Source organism: Alligator mississippiensis, chromosome 13 (genome assembly GCF_030867095.1).
Source record: "Alligator mississippiensis isolate rAllMis1 chromosome 13, rAllMis1, whole genome shotgun sequence".
NCBI classification, from domain to species: domain Eukaryota; kingdom Metazoa; phylum Chordata; order Crocodylia; family Alligatoridae; genus Alligator; species Alligator mississippiensis.
The window spans coordinates 7,848,083-7,868,785 of record NC_081836.1 but is presented as its reverse complement, the minus strand read 5'-3'; the positions used below and the strand labels follow the sequence as shown (position 1 = coordinate 7,868,785).

The 20,703-nt window shown below is 46.6% G+C and overlaps 1 protein-coding gene across 2 annotated transcripts in view; it reads right to left on the bottom strand.

The window, feature by feature from the left end:
* Window positions 1–3,007, bottom strand: part of MXRA8 (matrix remodeling associated 8) — a 31,874-nt gene extending 28,867 nt beyond the window's left edge. Inside the window, exon 1 of one of the 2 annotated variants that reach the window (XM_059716909.1) lies at window positions 2,951–3,007. Coding sequence is in view for 1 of the 2 variants with exons in the window: in XM_006263009.4 (XP_006263071.1) it covers window positions 1,178–1,226 (49 nt within the window). In the remaining variant the exon portion in view is untranslated. Of the gene's footprint in view, window positions 1–1,177; window positions 1,422–2,950 lie in introns of those variants that run through there. The other variant, XM_006263009.4, reaches the window with a different exon arrangement.
* Between the last annotated feature and the right edge of the window lie 17,696 nt (window positions 3,008–20,703).

Sequence of the window (20,703 nt, the reverse complement as noted above, 5' to 3'; positions counted from 1 at the left end):
TGCCCCTTCCCTTCCCGCTCACCAACACCTCAGGCCTGATCTGCACCGCACCCTTGGATGCCTGTGCTGAATCCAATGCAACTCTGCTCATGCCCTGATGTGCTCACTACAGCCTTTCCTTTTGTTCCAGTCCTGAGGTGCTGCAAACTAGAGATGACTTGCTGAGATTGAAAGCCATCCTCCAGGGGTTGAACTGAGAACAATCCAACCCATTGCATCTGTGACTTGAGGGACATAGTAATGTCTGGTCTGGTTAACCACAGCCACTGTGTAATGGGCTCTATGGGGGGTTGTGAATAGCAGGGGGGTGCTCTGGTCCCAAAAGATCTTGAACTCATCCTTTTCAGGTGCCAGGCTCTGCTGTTTGGCAGTAACTGAGTGTTTCTGTGCTTTCTTCAAAGAGATGAGCGATGCTCACTCACGCCTGGCTTTTCTCAACCCAAAGTGTTGCTAGTGCTGGTCTGGGCTCTGGGGTATGAGGCCCTGATATTTCCCCGTGAGCCATTTCACATCAGCATGACCATACTGGGGTTTCTCAACTGCCCAGGCTCTTACAGAGCACTGGAGCAGCTCATGCCCTCTCCAGAAAAATACTTTGAGAGAAGGCACGAAGAAGTTAGTGCATCTCCCCGCGACCCTCATCATTCATCTATGCCTATTTCCTGCAAAGCAATCCTCAGCAAACCACTCTTACCTGCACAGAGCACACACTATTTCCATATTTCACCCAAAATTACCACTGGATTGCTCCTCCCTTACCCAGGAAGTACGATGCCACTTGGGAGCAAACAATTCTAATTCCTTTCAAGCCCCAGAGCAAAACGCTGAAGGGTTTCTTTTTAATTCACTGCCCTTTCCTCCACAGATCAGGACATCTGGTTGTGAAACAAACTTCAGAGGGAGAGACCATGGACAGTCCCTCAAGAGTACTTAGATAACTCTGGCCTCCCCTCCCCACCCCTCCCAACAAACATTTCTCCCCACAAAAGCCAGGAGCAATCCCTCTATCCCATCTGAGCCTTCCCTTGCCCTGCACCCCAGAAACAGAGAACAAGATAAGTCTGAACCAAACCGCTGACATGACATTTTGAGCTCTGCCCGGTAAACTCCAACCCCCTGTCCTCTCCAGGTGCAATAAGAGACGAGCAAGAAAGATGCTGATCGCCTATACGCTTACTTTGCAGAAGCAAAAGCTGCCACAGGAGGAGTTTTGCAAGTTGCTCCATTCTTCAGCCTCTGCGCGTTTCTCTCTCTCCCGAAAACAAGTCGTCAAAGTCTTCTTTTTTCTTTCTTTTTTTTTTTTGGTAACTTGAAAACACTATGACCTCATCAGTTTACAGGCACGGACCCATGGACAGCAGCTCGTATTCCACAGAATTACTCCACCTACAACTTACAACTCCCACCTCCTCCTACATGCTCCCCCCCACACTCCACCTCCCTCCTTTCCCTAATGCTGGTTGCTCAATTCCTCCAAACACGCTCTCCACCCACTCTCCCCCCCACCCACCCTTCTCCTCTGAAGTCTTCTCCTCTGCTCCCTGACTTTGTTTGATGTACCAGTTTTATCTGGTGGTGTTAGCTGGTCCAGCTCTGCTCTGAAAACAAGCCCCCACCCTCCTCCTTTCTGAGTCTGGAACTAATTTTCCTGGTGTTTTTACTGGATCCAGCTGTTCCTTCCTTTGTTTGACACTCATCCAGCAGTCTGCCTGAGATCTGATTCTTTCCTGCCCTCTGTGGGTTTTGATCCTTCCCTCCTCACATGGTTTTATTTTAAAAATCAAGTCTTAGAAGTTGACTTAGAAAACAAGGTTTACTTTCTGGCCCGTGATTAGCAGGCAATCACTGAATAACAGCAATCTTAGCAAGAGGATATTAATGTCAATGCTCCTGAACCACTATTAAGACACTTGATTTCAGGACGGCGTACACAAAAGAGCCCAGACGATGATGGTGTCCTAACTAACTGTCACCTCATGTGCAGCACGCTCAGCAGCCTTTCTTGCAAGTCACCCTGCCTCAAATACATTCATGGGAGAGACCTGAGAAGTCTAAACCTCCACATTCACATCCCCTGTATAAAAATAAACTTGAATGGCCAGTGGGAGCCAAACTTTTTTGAGAGGCATACCAAAAATTTGGTAGGCATGCCATACTCTCCTCAACTGCCACTCTGATCCCCTTCTCCTGCCCAATCGGGTGCTCTGCTTTCTGCTCCCTGCCTGATCTACATTGCATGGAGCTGCCCTGTGCTCCCTGCCTGATCTGTGACTCTGCTTTCTACGTCCTGCCTTACCTGTTGCTGTATTCCCCGTCTTCTCACCAATCTGCAGCATGCCACATGCAGAGGTTGCCCACGCCACAAGTTGGCCATCTCTGAACTATGCTACGGACTCTCTGACTGCCATTCACTGGAACAACAGGCACCTTCCACAACTGACCTTGCAAGGTCCAGTATAATATTCTTCATTTCCTTTCTCTGCTGCCAGGCTTTTAGAAATGAGACTAATAGTTGAATGCTTAATGGTGTTTCCTGTATCCACTGCTCTGAGAGTTGGTACAGAGCAACAAAACCAGATAGCTATGAAGAATCAGAATTCTCAAGGGCCCTGTGGCAGCGAGCAGGTAACTGCCACTGAAGTTGAGTTACCGGAAGTAGCGGAGAAGCCTCCACAGAAAGGCAAGTTGAGTCAAGTAGCGCTGATGTCGAAGAGAGAAACCCTACTGCCAGTGCCAACATGGTTTATGAGCGCCTGCCGGCTCCGATTGGCAGGGTGGAACTCAAGCAGCTAGATAAAAGCTGCTCAGGAGACCACAGGAGGGAGACCAGAAGTGAGTCCCTGGAGGCACGGAGAGTGGTGTCCTGGTATGAACTACCCTGGCAGAAGCGATTGGTGGGAGCCAGCGTGGCAGCCCATAGATATAGGCTCAGAGGAGCCTGTTTACTTACCGGAGGAATTTGCATGGAAGCCTCATTGCAACGAGTGGGTCCGGGACAACGAGGTTCCTGTGGAAAGAGAATAACCGAGCATCAGAAGTGTGAATAAAAGGGGACTAGCGAGGAATTATTGTACAGCTTGCCCCCCCACCCAATCCTTCTCTTAAAGAGGATTCACGGGCTATTCTGACACTGGGCAAGTGAGAAAGAGTAAAGGACTGAGTGAGTAGCCCCAAGAATTTGACAGGGTATTTTTGGCGGGGACACTGTTGACGACAATATTGCAATAGGGCCATAAACCTCTATTTACATGATTGGGACTGTAACATAGGGTTGGCAGCAGGTGGGGTGTAGGGGAGGCGGAGCCCCAGGAGATAGTGCCTGATCTGGCTTAGTGCCTGTGCCAGGAGACTGAAGACCTTCTTCCCATTCACAAGAAATTTTAAGATCAAGTCGTGGCAGGTAAGAGAGCATTTGGCACTAGCAAAGTTAAGTCAACAGGGCAAACTGTCTACTGTAAAAACACAGACGCAGGGAGCCACGCTGAAAGAGGTAAGCATCCAGCCAAGGAATGGCATGGATGGTTACAGGGCCCTACAAAAGAAAAAAAAAAGACTGATAAATTAATCCTGTTCTACACAAAGCTGTACTGACATAGTTAAAAGTGTGATTTCATATCAGATTAGTTAACCAAGGCACCTTGGTACATGGGTGCTCATATCAATTTAAGATGGGCTCAGTTTAGCCTGCCTCAGTAAATACACAGACACATGCTAAACCAATAAGTAAAACTGATGTAACTTTTGTGTGTAGACAAGCTGTTAGAGTCAATCAAGTGGAATATCTGGGAAATATCTGCAGATAATTCTCTTTTCCCTCCAAGAAAAAAAAGCTGGCCACCAAATAACTCCCAAGTCCAACACCAATCTGAGTTTTCCTCCCGTTCAAACAGTTCTTGCTTTCAAAATCAGACAGCCATGTTTTCAAATCCCATTCTAAAATTACATAAAAAGTTTTTCACTCTCCAGAGGTGAATGTTACCCTGCAGAATACCAGCTCATTGTGCACCATAAACAGGAGCCTCAGAGCCAAGGAAGTCAAGGAGGTAGAGGGTACAGGAAACAGAAAGCAAGAGTTCCTGATCCTAGACAGGTTTATTAACTCTCCCAGGAGGAAAATGAATGAAAACAGTCGGAAGTAACAGTAAGGTCTAGGTGTGAACGTCATAAGCCCTTCATTGTGAGCTGAGACTTTTGCTTCATCTCCACTGTACGGTTCAGCCCACACCACATCCTGAAATAAATATTCAGTGCACTAAAGACAAATCCTGCTGCTATCAGTTTCTACACCGAGGAAACCATAAAAGAAGTAAGAACAATTTGTTTTCAAACAAGAAAATATATTGTGGTGGCAGTTCCTCAAGGGACTGATCCTGCAGGCACAAAGGGGTCCCATCCCAGTACACATAAAGAGAGGCAGAAAAGCCAAGAAACCCTCTTGCCTGAGCAGGGAAATCTAGGAGAGCCTACAAGGGAAGAGAGAAGCTTACAGGTGGTGGAAGCAGGGAGCAGCCACCAAGGAGGAGTATACCTGCTTGACTTGCACTTGCAGGGAAGCAGTGAGGAAGACCAAAGCAGAAACGAAACTCAGGCTGGCAACAAAGATTAAAAGGTAACACAAAAAGGTCTTCTTTAAGTACGTAGGGAGCAAGAAGGTGTTGCAGGGTAGCATAGGACTGCTACAGGGTGGACTAGGGCAACTCGTAACAGATAGGATGGACAAAGCTGAGCTCTTAAACAATTTCTTTGCATCTGTGTTCCTGGAAACAGATACAAACACACCTCCCAACAAGACTTTAGTCTGGCTTGAGAGAGATACCAATCCACCAACGGTTAGCACTGACCTGGTGAAGGGGCACTTGGAGGGGCTGGACGTATTTAAGTTGGCAGGCCCCAATGATCTTCACCCAAGGGTACTAAAGGAATTAGCCAGTGTCATAGCAAAACTGCTTACACAACTGTTTGAGAGCCCATGGTGCTCAGGGCAGGTCCCAAATGACTGGAAAAAGGCCAATGTGGTTGCTACTTTCAAGAAGGGGAGGAAGGAGGCCCCAGATAATTATAGGCCAGTTAGCCTCACCTCTATTCTTGGCAAGACCTTAGAAAAATCATTAAAAAGCACATTTGTGAGGGGCCAGCGGGCAATACAATGTTAAGGGGCAACCAGCATGAGTCGCACCCAATTCTTACTAGTAAACTAAGTACCTGTGACGTGGATTTTTTTCACAGTCAGGTGGGTGGAAAACTGGCTCATGGGATGCACCCAGAGTGGTGGTGGATGGGTCGGTTTCTACCTGGAGAGATGTGGGCAGTGGTGTCCCCCAAGGCTCTGTCCTTGGACCAATGCTGTTCAATATCTTCATCAGCAATCTGGATGAGGGTTTAGAAAGCACTGTGTCCAAATTCGCAGATGACACCAAAATATAGCGTACAGTAAACGTGCAAGAGGGTAGCGAGCAAATTCAGGTGGATTTGGATAGACTGGGCAAGTGGGCGGATCAGAATAGGATGCAATTTAACAAAGATAAGTGCCAAGTGCTACACCTGGGGAGAAAAATTCACCAATACACCTATAGACTGGGAAGTGCCATTCTATGCAGTATGCCTGCGCAAAGCGGCTAGTATTTGCTTCGGATTCAGATTCGACCGATTTGGGGGACAGCAATCAATTCAGTGATTTGAATCATGGTCCCGATTCAGAGAGCTTTGAATCAATTCAGACCTTTAAATTGGTCCCCTGATTTGATTTGGATTCAGCCACCGAATCGGGCCAAATCTCCAAATCAAATCACCACCCGGAGCTTTGCACAGCCATACTACGTAGCACAGCAGTGGAAAGAGACCTTGAAGTCATAGTCAACGCGAAAATGAACATGAGTCGCCAATGTGACAAGGTAATAAGTAAAGCCAACTGTACTCTGTCTTGCATTAGCAGGTGCATCACGAGCAGGTCTAGGGAGGTAATGCTTCCCCTCTATGCGGTATTGGTGAGGCCACAACTGGAGTACTGCATCCAGTTTTGGGTGCAGGACTTCAAGAGGGATGCGGATAACCTGGAAAGGGTTCAGAGGAGGGCTATTCATATGGCTGAGAGCCTGCAGGCAACATCTTATGAAGACAGACTGAGGGACCTGAATCTCTTCAGCCTCCGTAAGAGAAGGCTGAGAGGTGATCTTGTACCTGTCTACAAACTCATCGGGGGGGGGTGGGGGGGGTCAGCAGGGAATAGGGGATATTCTGTTTTACCAGGGCGCCCCTCAGGGTTACTAGAAACAACGGTCATAAACTGAAGGAGCATAGATTTAGATTGGACATTGGGATGAAATTCTTTATGGTGAGGGTTGCCAAAATATGGAATAGACTTCCAAGGGAGGTGGTGCTCTCCCCTACCTTGGAGGTGTTCAAGAGGAGGTTAGACAAGCGCCTGGCTGGGGTCACTTGACCCCAATGCTCTTTCCTGCCCAGAACAAGGGGTCGGACTCGATGAGCTAATCCCTTCCAACCCTAGAAAGCTATGAAGAAAAAGACTCTATGGCTCACACCAGACCAGCACACCAAACATTAGTGAAGTGGGTTTCTCTGCTCTGTATCAACCCATGTCTTGCTTCTTTCACAGGTTATTCATAGCATGATCTCCAAGTGGACAAGGTGGAAGAAGGCATTTTGAGTCAGGATGCTTCAGTCTTTCTGGTTCAGGACTGATTTGCCATGTGGCCTGATGGCAACTCGTTAAGAGGAGCCGGGCTCTTGCAACTCCCACAAACAGCAGCACTGAAATCAAGTCAGATCTCCCTTGCCTCAGGCTAGTTGCATGTGACATTGCCATCACAACACTCACTTTTTCCATAGAGATACTGGGGGCCTTGTTGCTTGTAAAGCATTCTGAGATCTTTGTATGAAAACTGAACCAAAACCTAGTTCTAAGCACTCTGCAGCTCTGAAGGGGAGAAACAGGGAGAGGGAGAAGCAAGATGGAAGTGTCACGTGCTGTAGAAGACAAGTCCTGCCCTAAGCAGCTTATGTTTTAAACAGACAAGACGGACAACAACATGTCCTCATTTCTCAGGTGAGGCACAGAGAAACACCAGAGAATATCAAAGGGGTTTAGGCTCCTATATCACTTAGGGACTTCTGAAAACAATGTCTTTCAGAGGCTTCCCTGAGGCCCAAAACGGAGCCCATGGAAGAGCCAGAAGATGAACCCAGATCTTGTGCATCCTAGTTTACTATTTGAACGCAGACCAGAATCTGGGAGCTCTTTGTCCAATGCTAGCACCATAAAGTGCTACACTTAGATGAGATGTGAAGCTGAGCACATGCCTCGCACCTTCCTCTGCTGTCTGTTCCAGAGGAAGTTATAAAACCCAGGGCTCACTCGTAGGTAGAAAAAGTCCTGACTATTGTGTCCTTTCTCTGTAACAACTAATACTTACGGTAGAACAGCTGAGAGGTACTAGTTGTCACGGTATGTAACAGCGCATGAAGTATGTTAGGATGGGGCCCAAGTTCTCAGTGGGCATAAAATGGCACAGCTCCAGTAGGATTTGGCCTCGTGCTTTGGTCTTAAAGACTTTCCGGAGAACTGCTGGACTGTGTTGTAGGCTGGAAGAGTGAACTACGTCCCGCTACAGAGGTATACAGGCTCAGTGAAGTACCCAGTTGAAAGCAGATCATTTTCTAGCGATTCCTAATGGGCTCTTCTCCAAGGGCCCTGTCGGTCTGTCTGAAAGCATAGAGCCTAGTCGGGGGGAAGAATAACAAAACCTCTCCTGTCTCTTTTCTTGTCCCATGATGTGAAACCTGAAATGGGACCTTTCCAATAATCCTCTATGATCTGACCTGCCTGGAATAATTCACTCACTGGACAAGTATTTGGGAGACTGCTTTCTCCAAGTGGTTTCAATTTACTCAGCAGAGAATGCAGTCCTTGAGGTTTTGCTGCCATCATGGTCCCTCCCACTGCCCGATGCCCACCCTCTATTCCAGCCCCATCAGGATGCTCCTTTGCCCAGTCCTGACCCCATGCTGAGCTGTGAAGCTCACCAAACACATTGAAGTGGCTCCAACCCTTTTGCCAGGTGGAACTTGCTATTGGGACTCATTGCCAGCTTTGTGCAGCCGTCCTGTTTGGTAGTTTGTCATGCAGCACCAAGGGAATGGAAATCTTTAGCAGCTGGCAGCCTTCACCACTTTGTGGGCAGACACATTGTTATTCAGTCATTAACCCTCCCTTCTTCATAAGGGAGAAGAGTTTCAGACTCTGCTGCTCAATGCACAGCAGCGGGACAAGCCCCACTCCTCTGACATTGGCAGCCACCTACGGACCAGCAAGAGGGCTTGGTGGCCACCTTTGACACACCTGAATTCCCTAACCCCATCTATTAAGCCCTAGCAGAGTTGCCTTGTCCTTCCAAGAGAAATAAATACATAGCCCTTGAAACTAGAAATGAGAATTGTGGAGACCTGCCAGATGCAACCTTAAAAACGGAAAAAGAAAGAAGGGTGGGGAGTGTTTCTGTAAGAAAAAATGTGCGTCCCTTGCCATAGTACTGGGCACCGTCCTGTGTGCTAGGTGACAGGCATCTCTACCCCACTGCCTTCCTCCACCATCTGGTTGCCTTTCAAGGAAGCTCTAGGTATCTATCCGGGCAAATGCTTCACTGAGCAAAGTGCGTTATAAATGTAATCCTTCATTGCAGAGGCTTAATGCCAGTGTACGCTGTTGCTGCAGATTCTGCAATAAGTGTGAACTCAAGGACAGCCTGGCCAGAGGCTAGTGAGTCCAGAGCCTCTCTCCCTCAGTGACCAGAACCAGATGCTGCAAGAGAAGCTGCTAGGAATTCCAACAATTATTCAATAATCTGTCCACCAGCAAAGTTTCCTGTTAACTCTCTCAGCCCTGACAGCCTTCACACCAGCCTGCTGGAAACAAGAGCCATAACGTTCTGGATTAACTAGTTTGGTTCAAATAAGAACCCACTGAAGGTTTCCCCCAAACCTAATGGGAATCATGTTGCTGGAGTAGGAAGGATTGGGGGTAGCTGTGTGAGCTCCCTTTGCTTCTTTTGATTGTTTTCTTGCTTCTCTGCTCTTGCCAGGATCAGAGACACCAGGCAGTGCTGATCTCAGTCTTATGACAACCAGGAAAGAGCAGAGCTCTTCCAAGTACACCATGGAGGAGCCAGAGAAGAGAGCATTTGTTCTGAGAAGCACTGCAAGGTTTGCCTTCTGCTTGCTCTGACCTGGTCTCTGCAGCAATAGGGCGATGACTCTCTTCACAGGGCTGGCACCAAACAATGCAGGGCACCATGCAGAGTAGGCCTGAGCTAGTAAGCAAGGCAATCTGGCACCTTGACTGAGAATCACTGGGCTAGATGGAGGCAACGTTCATAATCCAGCTCCTTGACCTGCCACCTGTAACGATGGCTTCTCCATCTTTTGCTGCCCCAGAAGCCCTTGACAGCCAGAATCGTAGGTGATTTAGATAAGCATGACCCCACAAACAACACTTGTCTACAGTAGCTGAGGATCTGACCAACTGTGTGTGTGAAGGAGAGAAGGGACCTTTCCTGATGTACTGTGTTGCTTCGATCAGCAAGATGAAAAAGCTCTGAACTGATAAGCCACTGCTCAGCCATGTCATCAGATGGGACTGCCAGGAAAACACTGGACTAAGGGCCTGGAAACCCATGCTAGTGCCACCCTTGTGCAGATAACTCAACACCATCTCCTCTCCCTTCCCCTTTCCTTCATTTTCACCTATAGCTTGAGCCAGGCCTTCTAGGCTTTAGCTGCAGGTTGTTTTTCCACCCCATTCCCTGCTGGCCTGGCATCACAGAGGTTACTGGCTGTGCCTTGCATGACTTGTGGGGATGGCTGTGGATTTCTGTGGTTGCTGTTGTAATGAAGCGGCTATTTCCTGACTGCAAGGAGCCAAATGCAAGCAGAAGCCAATGAAGTCTCGAAAAGAAAACAACTAAGCTGGAGAGAAGAACAGCAGACTCTGGGGCTCAGGCAGGGAGAAGGGGAGTGAGGAAGGGATCCGAGGTATTCATATAGGATCCCTCTCTGAGCAGGTGGTCTCACAGGCCCTCCTCATGCCATACGTCCACCTTCCTTTCCTCCCTTTCCCCTCTTTATTTCCCCATCTCATGCTCTTACAGCCTCAGCACTGCTCTGACCTGCCTTCCCAGCCCACTGACAGTGCTCTTGGATTGCAGTTGGACTGACTAGACCCTGGAGGTGAGCCTGCACCTACCTCTTGCCAGGCTGGGATAGAGTGATGAGCTTGCCACCTGAAGCTCAATCCCCGGCAGAGATCAGCTAGGCCAAGTTTCCTCAGTCCTCCCTTGTCTCCTCCCCTCTATTGGTATTTTGAGTATTGACTCTCACAACAAAAAGCACTGCTCTGTTGCCCAAAGTAGCACATCCAGCAGCCTGCTCTGACCACAAGGCCAACCAAAGGAAAGCATCTTCCCCCTCACAAGGGAAAGACCTCTTCTTCACCGCTTCTGACATGCAGGCACATGCTTCTGGTCACCAGGGCTCACTACCTGCGGTCTGCAAAACATGGTAGTAGCAGAACAGAGGGAAGATGCCCTCCTGCTATCAGAAGAGATGGATCTAGTCTGGGTTTCAAGGGAACTGGTTCCTCAGGGCAAAGGTGATACCCGTGTAACTCACTTCGGTTGCACCCTGCAGTATGGGGGTTTTTTGGTGCCAGAACAACCATCTACCTAGAGTGCTGATAGCAAATACCAGCCCCTTCTGAACCTTTAAAGACACTGTACACACCTATATTCTCAAACTAGCATCTGTGCTGCTTTTACAGCTGTAAGTATGTGCAGAGGTATTAGCAAGGAACACCAGGATTCATTCCCATTGAGGGGGTCTCCTCCTGTATGAGGATGCAAAAAAAATAAATAAAAATGAATCACAGCACAAAATGCTACGAAAAGGATTTTACAATGATGCACGTTCAAATGACCAATGATCCCTGCAGATCTCCTCTAACAGGACTGGGTGACATCTCATCTCCATGTGCTTGGAGCAATTGGAAGACCATTTCCAACCAACAGCAGAACGGAGGCAGCAGGGAGCGCCGCAGGCTGGGAATGAAGGGCCTGAGCAGGTGCACTGGCAAAGCAGTGGGGGTGCTCTGAGTCAGGAGCGTTGCTGGAGCCTGCCTGGGAAGCCACAAGCTGCCATAGCAGGGGGTGCTACGGCTCAGGATTAAAGTACATTGACATCATTCTTTTGCAGCAGGAGAGCACGGCTTGCAAATAGCTCGCATAGCTCTCATTATCCCACCAGCGCTAGCCATCTGTCACCTTCGGGAGGATGGAGATTTCATCCACATGCCTTTCCCCTTTTCTCAGGAAAATTTGAGTTAAGGGAAAAAGAAAAGCCTTCAGTGCTGTCTCTTGCTGATGGAAGAGAACAATGTAATGCAATAGCCTACGAGTCACTGGAGGGCATACGTTTCCCAAGAGGCTTCATTTGGTTGCAAAGCTTTTCCCATTAAAATAAATCTTTCAACTGCAATGAATCCCGTAAGCAAGACTGAAATAACACAACATGCATTTGGTACTGTGAACTCAGAGGACAAAACTGAAATCCAGCCACAATGACAGGGTTGTCCCACAAAAGCTATCATTATCCCAGTGACCCAACGAGCAGCGGCATCTCTTATGGACCCTCTACTACAATTTTTCTTCTGTGTTCTAATTGCAATGCTGAAATCCCAGGTTTGGCTATCATATTTAAAAGATGGAGATCCTGTCCCAGCATTTCTCTGTTTAGTCCAGTTTCACTGCAGAACCCCTATTGAGCAACAGCCGTGGGTTTGTACATCCTCCAAGCTGAATTGCCTCCTGGGCAAACGTGTGAGCCCAGTGTGAAAGGGTACACAATCATCTACTGCAACGGCCACATCTCAACCCTCATGCAAAAATTGCAGCAAATATGATTTTATCTATTAATGCCCAGTCATGCTGCAGTGATGATTCAGTGGGCAAGAAAGGAGAGCTCCAAGAGAGAGGTCTGGATGAAGTTACTGAGACATCCGATGCAGTTGAGCCTGCTGCTATGTGGACAAATCAGAGGCAGGGTGGTCCAGACAAGTTGCTAACTAAGACCTTGGGAGACTTGCATTCAAGTTGTTGCTCTACCACCAAGCCTTGATAAGTCATTTCGGGCTTGTCTACCCAGCGAAGCTATTGCAAAATAAACTAGGGTGTAAAGTTAAAAGCACAAAAGCTCTTCTGCACCAGCTCCCAGGCTGAGAACTCCTGTCCCGCCCAAAGGGGCCTCTCTCCAGCTCAGCCTGATCCTCTTCTGAAGCATGCTAAGCTGTATCACACAAAAGCTCCCCTAGTGCATAGAGGAGAATTTATGGGGGAGTTAGTGCTTTACTGGACTGTGTCCCCAAGCAGACAACTCCTTAGTCACTCGGTGTGTCTCAGTTCTCCATCTGGAGCACGGTACTTTCCTACCTCCCACGGCCATTGTGAAGATGAGTACATGGAAGCTTGTGAGGCGCCCAGATGCTATGTTAATACAGGCCATACGAGTACCTAAGACACTCAGTCAGGCAGAATTCAGGGACACTGCCTGATCTTGTAGCACATGCAGTGAACTCTGCAGTTTGGCTCACAAAGAGCTGCGTGCAAAGGAGGAATTAACTTAATTCCACTATCTAAAGGGACGGTCACCTTTCAGAGCCACACACATCTCGCGTTATTCCAGCATGTGTTGTTCAGCGAGCAGGTTAGAGAGATGTGTGTGCAACTTCTGCCAAGAAACTTATTTGAGGCTCTGTGCAGCTGTAGCTCCAGTCACTATAACATCTTGGGATGGCACTATATTTAAACACCATTTTTCTCTGGAAAGGGCTCAAATCTGGACTCCTGGGATTCATCTCAAACCATTAATAGAAACCATTTAAAAAAACAGAAGGATTGCTCAGGAAACCAACAAAGATTTTTCCAGACTTTAGCCTGAAGATTATTTTTCCAAGATAAAATGCATTTGGGGGACTTTTTTTTATAACACGATACCATCCTCCAGCAAGCTGATCTCAAATTGGCAGCAAGAAAATCTGGATGGATGGATTTGTGAGCTTGAAAATGATGAGATTGGGGCAGGTTCTCAGAGAGACAGGAGCTATCCAACTAAGAGTCTTCCCCATAAACCCTTGTTTTCCACAGACCATTTCACACTAATATAGTAATGACAGAAAAGACCTACTAGATTAGTGAATCCTGCTTAAGGATTCTCCAGGTAATTTATAAAATCTGTGGGTGACACCAGCTGAGAGGGGTTGTAAGCATGCTGGAGGAGATAATTAGATTTCAAAGTGGTCTTGACTGATGGGAGAAGTCATCCAAAAATCAACAAGATGCAATTAAAAAAAAGAAAACAAGTGCAAAGTACTACACTTAGGAAGGAGTACAAACAGGAGACTGAATGGCTACACTGCAGTACGAGGGAAAAGAATTTGGGGGAAAATATTGATCAGAAAGTTAATATGAGTTAGCAGTGTGATGCTGTTGCAGAAAAAGGCGAATGATATTCTGCAGCATACTAACAGGAATATCTAAAATAAGATTCAAGAGAAAAGTATTTCATTCTTTTCAGCACTGGAGATGCCTCAGCTGAGGCAGTGGATCCAATTTGGTCACTCTGCTTTAAGATGTAGAAAAATATCAAGATTCCACATAAAAGCAACAGAAATATGAGGTTTAGAAACATGACCTAAAGGGAGCTGGGTTTGCTAGCCTAGAACAAAGACTGAAGGTAACCAGATAACAGTCTTCCAATACATAAAAGGTTATGAAGAGGACAGTGGTCAGTGGTTCTCCATGTCCACCAGCAGCAGGATGACAAGTGATCAGTAAAATCTGCAGCAAAGAAGATTCAATAGTAGGAACAATATGTTCAGACTATAAGGGTATTACTGGTACAGACTGCCCAAAAAGGCTGTGAAATCTCCATGGTTGGAGGTATTTAAGAACAGGGTAAACTCTGCCAGGGACCGTCATACTAGTTATACTTACTGTGCTTTAAAGTTGGAGGATAATCTAAATGATAACTTGAGGTCTCTCTCAGTTCTTCTGTTCTCTGACTCCACTAATGCTACAAGCCTATGCTCTGTAGTGCCAAAAAGGAGTCTATCCTGGATAGCCACAATAATCTCTGCATCTTCTTTGCCGCCGTGTGTTAGCTAGGTCATACTGGCAAGGATGGGAATCAGAGCCACCCACCACAAACCTGGCAGCCCTGGCAACCGATCAGTATCAAACCTTTCTGGAGGGTCAAAAACAGGAGCTGGACATAAAAAGACAACTTTTATTGAGAAATATTTGCAAGGTTAAGAGGTCTGGCAAATTCAGAGTAATAGGCAAACCTCTAGGTCTTTATCCAACCCTCTGACTTGCTTTGAAGTTCGTCCATCACTATTTACCATGTCGTACAGCATGAACCGCCCTGGTGAAAAATGTGAAGTGCCCTGGCAATGGCTTAGCAAATTATTCAGGAGGCAAGTTATCCATTGGTTTCAACAGGACATGGGTTCCACATGCATTGCTTTATATATCTGTAGGTATTCAATACATGTACAAGCATGATTTACTTTAATGGCTCCTTGTAGATGTTTGCTGTAAATATTCAAGCTAAGTCACTGGTCACCTAAATCACATGGCATTTCTTCTGCTCTGGAATTGGAAGATGAATATTATAAACAGAAGAAAGGCCTGAATAAGTCACTGTAAATGGGGAATGTTATGAAGAAAGAGCAGGAAATAAGCATGCATGCAAGAAGTCAGGCCTTATAGCTAAGGCAATGGACTAGGAAACAGGAGATTCAAGTTCAGCCTAGGGCTCTGCCTTAACTCCCTGTAAAACTGCCTCAGTCCTTCAACCATAAACTACAGATTGTAAAACTCCCTTCTTCTCACCTGTTGTTGCCACGTCCATGTCCATTTAGAATGAAAGCTCTTCAGGGTCCTTAGAGTAAATGGATCCTTTGTCTCGGTTGGGGTATCTCAGTGGTACTGCAATTCAAATTAATAATAGTTAATTAGCCACAACAGCAATTCAGAATGAAATGAGAACATTTTATAAACACACACACACAAAAATCAACCACTGGTTTCCTCCTGAACCCAGAAAGAGAAGCCAAGTCTGGTGAGAAAATATTTCTGCTGCACACAAATATGCCATCTGGTTGAGTAGCACAAAGGTGCCTTTTCTCTAAACATATGCATGTGAACAAACCCTCATCTACAGAGATGCTCCTGAACAGAAGAATGAGATGAGACTGTCAGGGTGCAGGAACAGCTCAATCAAATTAGCATTTGACGGAAAGTCTTTTCCCCTTTCAAACCAGTTCTAGAGAAGGGTTTGTCCCATGAGAGCACCAAGGAACAAGGAGGTTGTCCCTACATCCTCCAGAAAAGGTAACCGTGAGCCATTTCTGCTGTACAATGCTCAATCCTACAGGCACAGCTCAGGCAAATCCATCACCACTTGACTTCCATGCATCTCTGACCTTGCTCAAATTTATGACTGGACCCTGCTTGCAAATTATCAGCATTTCACTGTAGCATTTTTCTGGTTCGGGGCTTTCTCATTTGGAATCTGAATTCAATGGCTTTGCTCTAAGCATTTGGCCAGGCGAAATTCCACTTGAGATCTTGGCATTTTTGTGTTTGAACTGCACTTGAAATACCTTTCAGCCTCGGGAAGCTTAAGACAACCTCACACTTGCTTTCTGCGGCTGGCCCCATGTAAACTCTCCTTTATTAGCTGCCTTTTGCATAGACACTGAATACATTTGCCAGGTGATAAGACACTTTGGAATGTAGTTCAGATCACCTGGAAATGGTCCCCAGGAGGAGATGAATTGCAACTTTTCTTTTTGAATTTAAAAACCCCACCTTTGAGAATCAGCACTATCATGTAAGTGATCTCTCTCAAATAAGCATATGACTTAGATGAATCAGGCAATTATTTAGGCTAATTGAATCCCAGCTGATTAATATATTTCTTTTACAGAGATTTTTTAAAATTGCATTTAATTAAAGCACAAAGCAAAAAAAAAAAGTCTCAGCAGACAAAGACTTTGCTTAAAGCAGCAGACTGAAGGAACTCCCGAGGTTCAGTCTACATTTCTTTTGTTACCTCCTTTGAACAAACCCCTGGCTTTTATCTCATGGGTTATCTGCAAAGCTTGAGCTCACAATGATCACCATGGATGTCTCCAATTCATGCTAAAGGAATAAGTCCATGTGATGCTAGTAGTAGTAGATTATTATCCCCTTTACACAGGCTAGCTACAAGAGGTGATGACCCCACACATCCTAGTAGATTTATATTCCGCTAGCACCTGTGGGACTTTGCTGATAGTGGTATCACAGCTCCTTTGGACCGGGTGCTGTCTCTAGAGTAAAGAAAACCTTTGCTCCAAAGGGCTTACAATAGAAGCAGAGGAGGCAGACAAAAGTCTAGAAGGGGAACAGGAGCACAGAACATCCAATCATTTAAAAAATGTGCACCTCAATCACATCCCATTGCTTTATTACATACTGCTTTTTTGTGCATGCAATTTTAGATGCCCATTTAGCAAGGACACCATCAAAGAATCCCTTTCAAACAGGGTGTCTTGAGTTTGCTAAGTATTTCTTTTTCCAAAAGCAAGCCATATTGTGCATTTTTTCTGCTTTCGGCTGTGGTTTGTAGAAGTCTTTTTATTATCATTTATTACGGTCACTGCACATGTGGCCAGAGACCCCAGCTAAAGTCTGGGCCCCAGTTCTGGGCACCATGCACTAAGCATGGCTTCTGGAGCAAAAAGCTTGCAGACCAAATGGGTACTCTGTACAGGGCAGTGGCTCATGGTCACACAGCAAAACCCAAAACCCAGACTTTCAGCAAGTACCTCATCCCTGGGCCACTCTGCATCTGTCTTTTCCCAAAAACTGGAACCCAGACCCTGACTCCTAGCAGATATTTTCATGTTGGAGGAAACTCCCCCAAAGCTCCACTAAAGTCAACACAGGACCCCATAGCCCTGGATGAGCCTGCCCACACCAGTGCATTTGTGAGACTGGTGCTTAACTACTGGGCAGGAGAAGAAGGACAGCATAGCTGTAGCAACTCACAGTGCTGCCAAATGGGCAAGGAAAATCGCCTGAATCAAAGAAAGTTAGATAATGCTTCCTCTCTCCCTTCCTTTAACTCTGGCAAAGCCACTTGACACCTATAACTCCAGCAGGTAAACCCAGGATGGGATTTTCACGCTGACAGTGCCCTGGAAGATGCTCCACACCCCGGTTAAAGTTCTTTTACTCTCCCGGATCACCTACGCAGAGCAAGATTCTTGGCTTTTCTGCTTCTCACTTCCCTGGGGATGTCATTAAAAAGTACATTGGTAGCTCCCTTAATGACTCAAAAAACCAGACCAGCACTCAACATAGAATATTAAAACAAGCAAGCAGAGGTGAAAGTAGTGATGGGGTCCATTGGGTTAGGCCTGGAAAACCCAGAAATGTGACACTACATCTTCAAGCGAATGGGAGTTGCCCCAGTAACGACTTGAGCATTTGGCTCTGCAAACACGCATGAATCAGTTCACCCTGCTCCGAGGTCTAAAGTAGCAGCCAGACAGGCAACCAGCACATGACACATTACTGGGGAGAGGGGAGATCTGGGCCAAGGCTCCCAATCCAGCACTACACCAAGACGAGGGCCATCACATATGCTAGGTCCAGGCAGACAATAGCATCTATGGTCCCAATAGAATAGGATCTGCGTGGGATGCAGCACAAGGGGCTGAGTCACTCCCACTGGGAGATGAGGTTTTATAAAGCTTGAGTTTTCAAACCTACACTCAGCTGCCCCCTTTGGCATAGGCAACCGGGCCTTGGCTGCTAGCTCTGCAGATCACAGACAGTACTAAGGACCAGGAGGAAATGACAAAGGGTGCGAATCAGCACTCGGAGGATTTATTCAGCTGCTCTGTTCATCTCAGAAATGCTAAACAAGCCAGCAATCTCAGACAGTGACACTCTACTCACTGCTACTCATCCTCTCTGTTCCTGATTAGAAAATGATGCTTTCACATCAGAAAGACCAAGAGGGAAAGTGTGTGTGTGGGGTGGGGACGGGACATACGGGGTCATCAAAAAGGGAGATGCTGGTCCTGTCTTCATTGCTGTCGGTCTCAGTTGGAAACTGCCGTTTCCAAAAATGAAAACTAATACTTGCTCACAGTACGTGTGAATTCAGTTCTGCTGAAGAGCAGGGCAGCAGCACACTGGGCTTCTCCGCAGGTCCCAGCCACAAGCATGCCATGGTGTTTATTTCTACAAGGAACCAAAGCAGATGGGCCTTGAAGGTACAGAGGGAGTGGACACATTCAGCAGAAAGGTGCCATTTCCAGAGTCCCCGTGTCTAACCATCAGCACTCAGCTTTCAACCACATAATTCAGTCGCTCTGCACATGGTCACTGTGTTCTGGTACAACCAGCTTTTGAAGGAGAACTCTGTTTCCCACAGTAATTGCAACCCATCTGCGGGGCCTGCCTACAATAATTAGGCAGCAGCATTCCAAGCACAGCATCTTATTTTGAGATCGCAAATGACTGAGAGAGAGAGAAAAGGGGGTAAGAAAAATTAATAGCTTTGTTCTGAAAAGGGTGCTTGGAAGTTGCCTCCCAAAAGGTTGTACTATTTACCAAGGGTTTCCAGACCACCTCATTTAGAAGAGACTGGATGGAGGCCGCTTTCTAACCATGCAACATAATCCCATTGCCAAATTTAGATGTGTAAAAATGGAGCTTGGTCAGTTCTTCAGATCCCGGGGCTGGGCTGTCGGGCCAGATCACAAGAATGATGCATACGCTCTGGGCCTGGTTTCCAAAAGATCTGGGCATTCCCAGAGATCACGTGGAGCTGCTGTCATTCCTCACAACTGGAGAGCAGATTGTCTGTGCACCTCTGCTTAGAAACCCAAGTTCTCCCACTTTTTACACTGCCTTCCATCCAGCCATCACTGACCACCACAAATTAATTTAGCCTCATGCTACCCCCATGAGACATGTAAAGACTACAATGATCTCTGTATGGAAGAGCTGAGTCACACTGATTAAGTAGCTTGTCAAAGCCCACGCAACTAATCGGTGCCAGAGCTGAGGACTTCCAGACTCCTAGCCTCTTACTCAAACCTAATCTTGCTAGAACCTGGATATTACTGTGATAATGCAATAGTTCTAGTTAAACTAGTGCTTTAACATGGAATCAATCAGTGGTCTCCAATGGCCTTGAGGATTTATTAGTCTAATAAGCTTCAGTATAATCAGTTTCATTCTGAAATCAGCTTGTATCTCTAGGGTAATTTCTACCTGCTCATTATCCAGGAAGGCCCATTGAGAGCAGCCAGCCATTAACAGAGAAATTAACAATAGTCATTGTGAGTCATTCTAGTCCCCTAAAAGAGCAGTTTCTAAAAGCAGGGTTGGAAACCACAGATCTCCTCCTAATTTTTGTTTCACAGGTTGATTACACTCCAAGTGGTCCTTGGGGGCTCCTGAAAGAATGAAAATCCCCTGGCAGATGATTCGAGTAATATTAACTTCAAGAACATGCAAGTCCAGGGGCAGCGGTTTGGATTTAGAGGAATATATTGTCAATATAGAGAAAATTAGCTTTTTACACCAGGAAGAATGGGCTTCTTTCCAAAGACAATGGTGGGGAAGGGGGGAAAGACATTCTTTGAGTCCTGGTCATTTTTGGGCAATACGACATTGGTTGTGGAAGGGGAGATACCGACCACAGCATTTGCTCTGCTGCACAGATTCCTCCCAAGCAAAATGAAAAGGGAAATCAACCAGTGTTACCTAGGGAAGGATGTCCAAGAAAACCCTGATTTCACAGACTAGTGGAGACCAACCTTCCTGGCAGGTATGCCCCAAATTAACCCTGCACCCTCCCTTAGTGCTACTCAGATCCCCTTCCTCTGCCTGATTTGCTGCTCTGCTTTCTGCTCCAGCTACTCCTGTGCAGCCTGTTTCCTGCTTGCTCCACAAGACGAACATGAGCCTGCAATGTGATGCTGTGGCTAGTAAAGCGACCAAAATGCTGGCTTGCATCCATAGATGCTTCTCAAGCAAATCCCGGGACGTCATTCTCCCCTTGTACTCGGCCTTAGTGAGGCTGCAGCTGGAGTACTGCATCCAGTTTTGGGCCCCACAATTCAGAAAGGATGTGGAGAAGCTTGAGAGAGTCCAGAGAAGAGACACGCACATGATCAGAGGTCAGGAAAACAGACCTTATGATGACAGGCTGAGAGCTATGAGGCTTTTTAGCCTGGAAAAGTGCAGGTTCAGGGGTGATCTGATGGCCACCTATAAGTTTATCAGGGGTGACCACCAGTATCTGGGGGAACGTTTGTTCACCAGAGCGCCCCAAGGGATGATGAGGTCAAACAGTTATAAACTACTGCAAGACTGTTTCAGGCTGGACATAAAGAAGAATTTCTTTACTGTCCAAGCCCCCAAGGTCTGGAATAGCTTGCCATCGGAGATGGTTCAAGCACCTACATTGAACACCTTCAAGAGTAAATTGGATGCTTATGTTGCTGGGATCCTATGACCCCAGCTGACTTCCTGCCCTTCGGGCATGGGGCTGGACTCGATGATCTTCCGA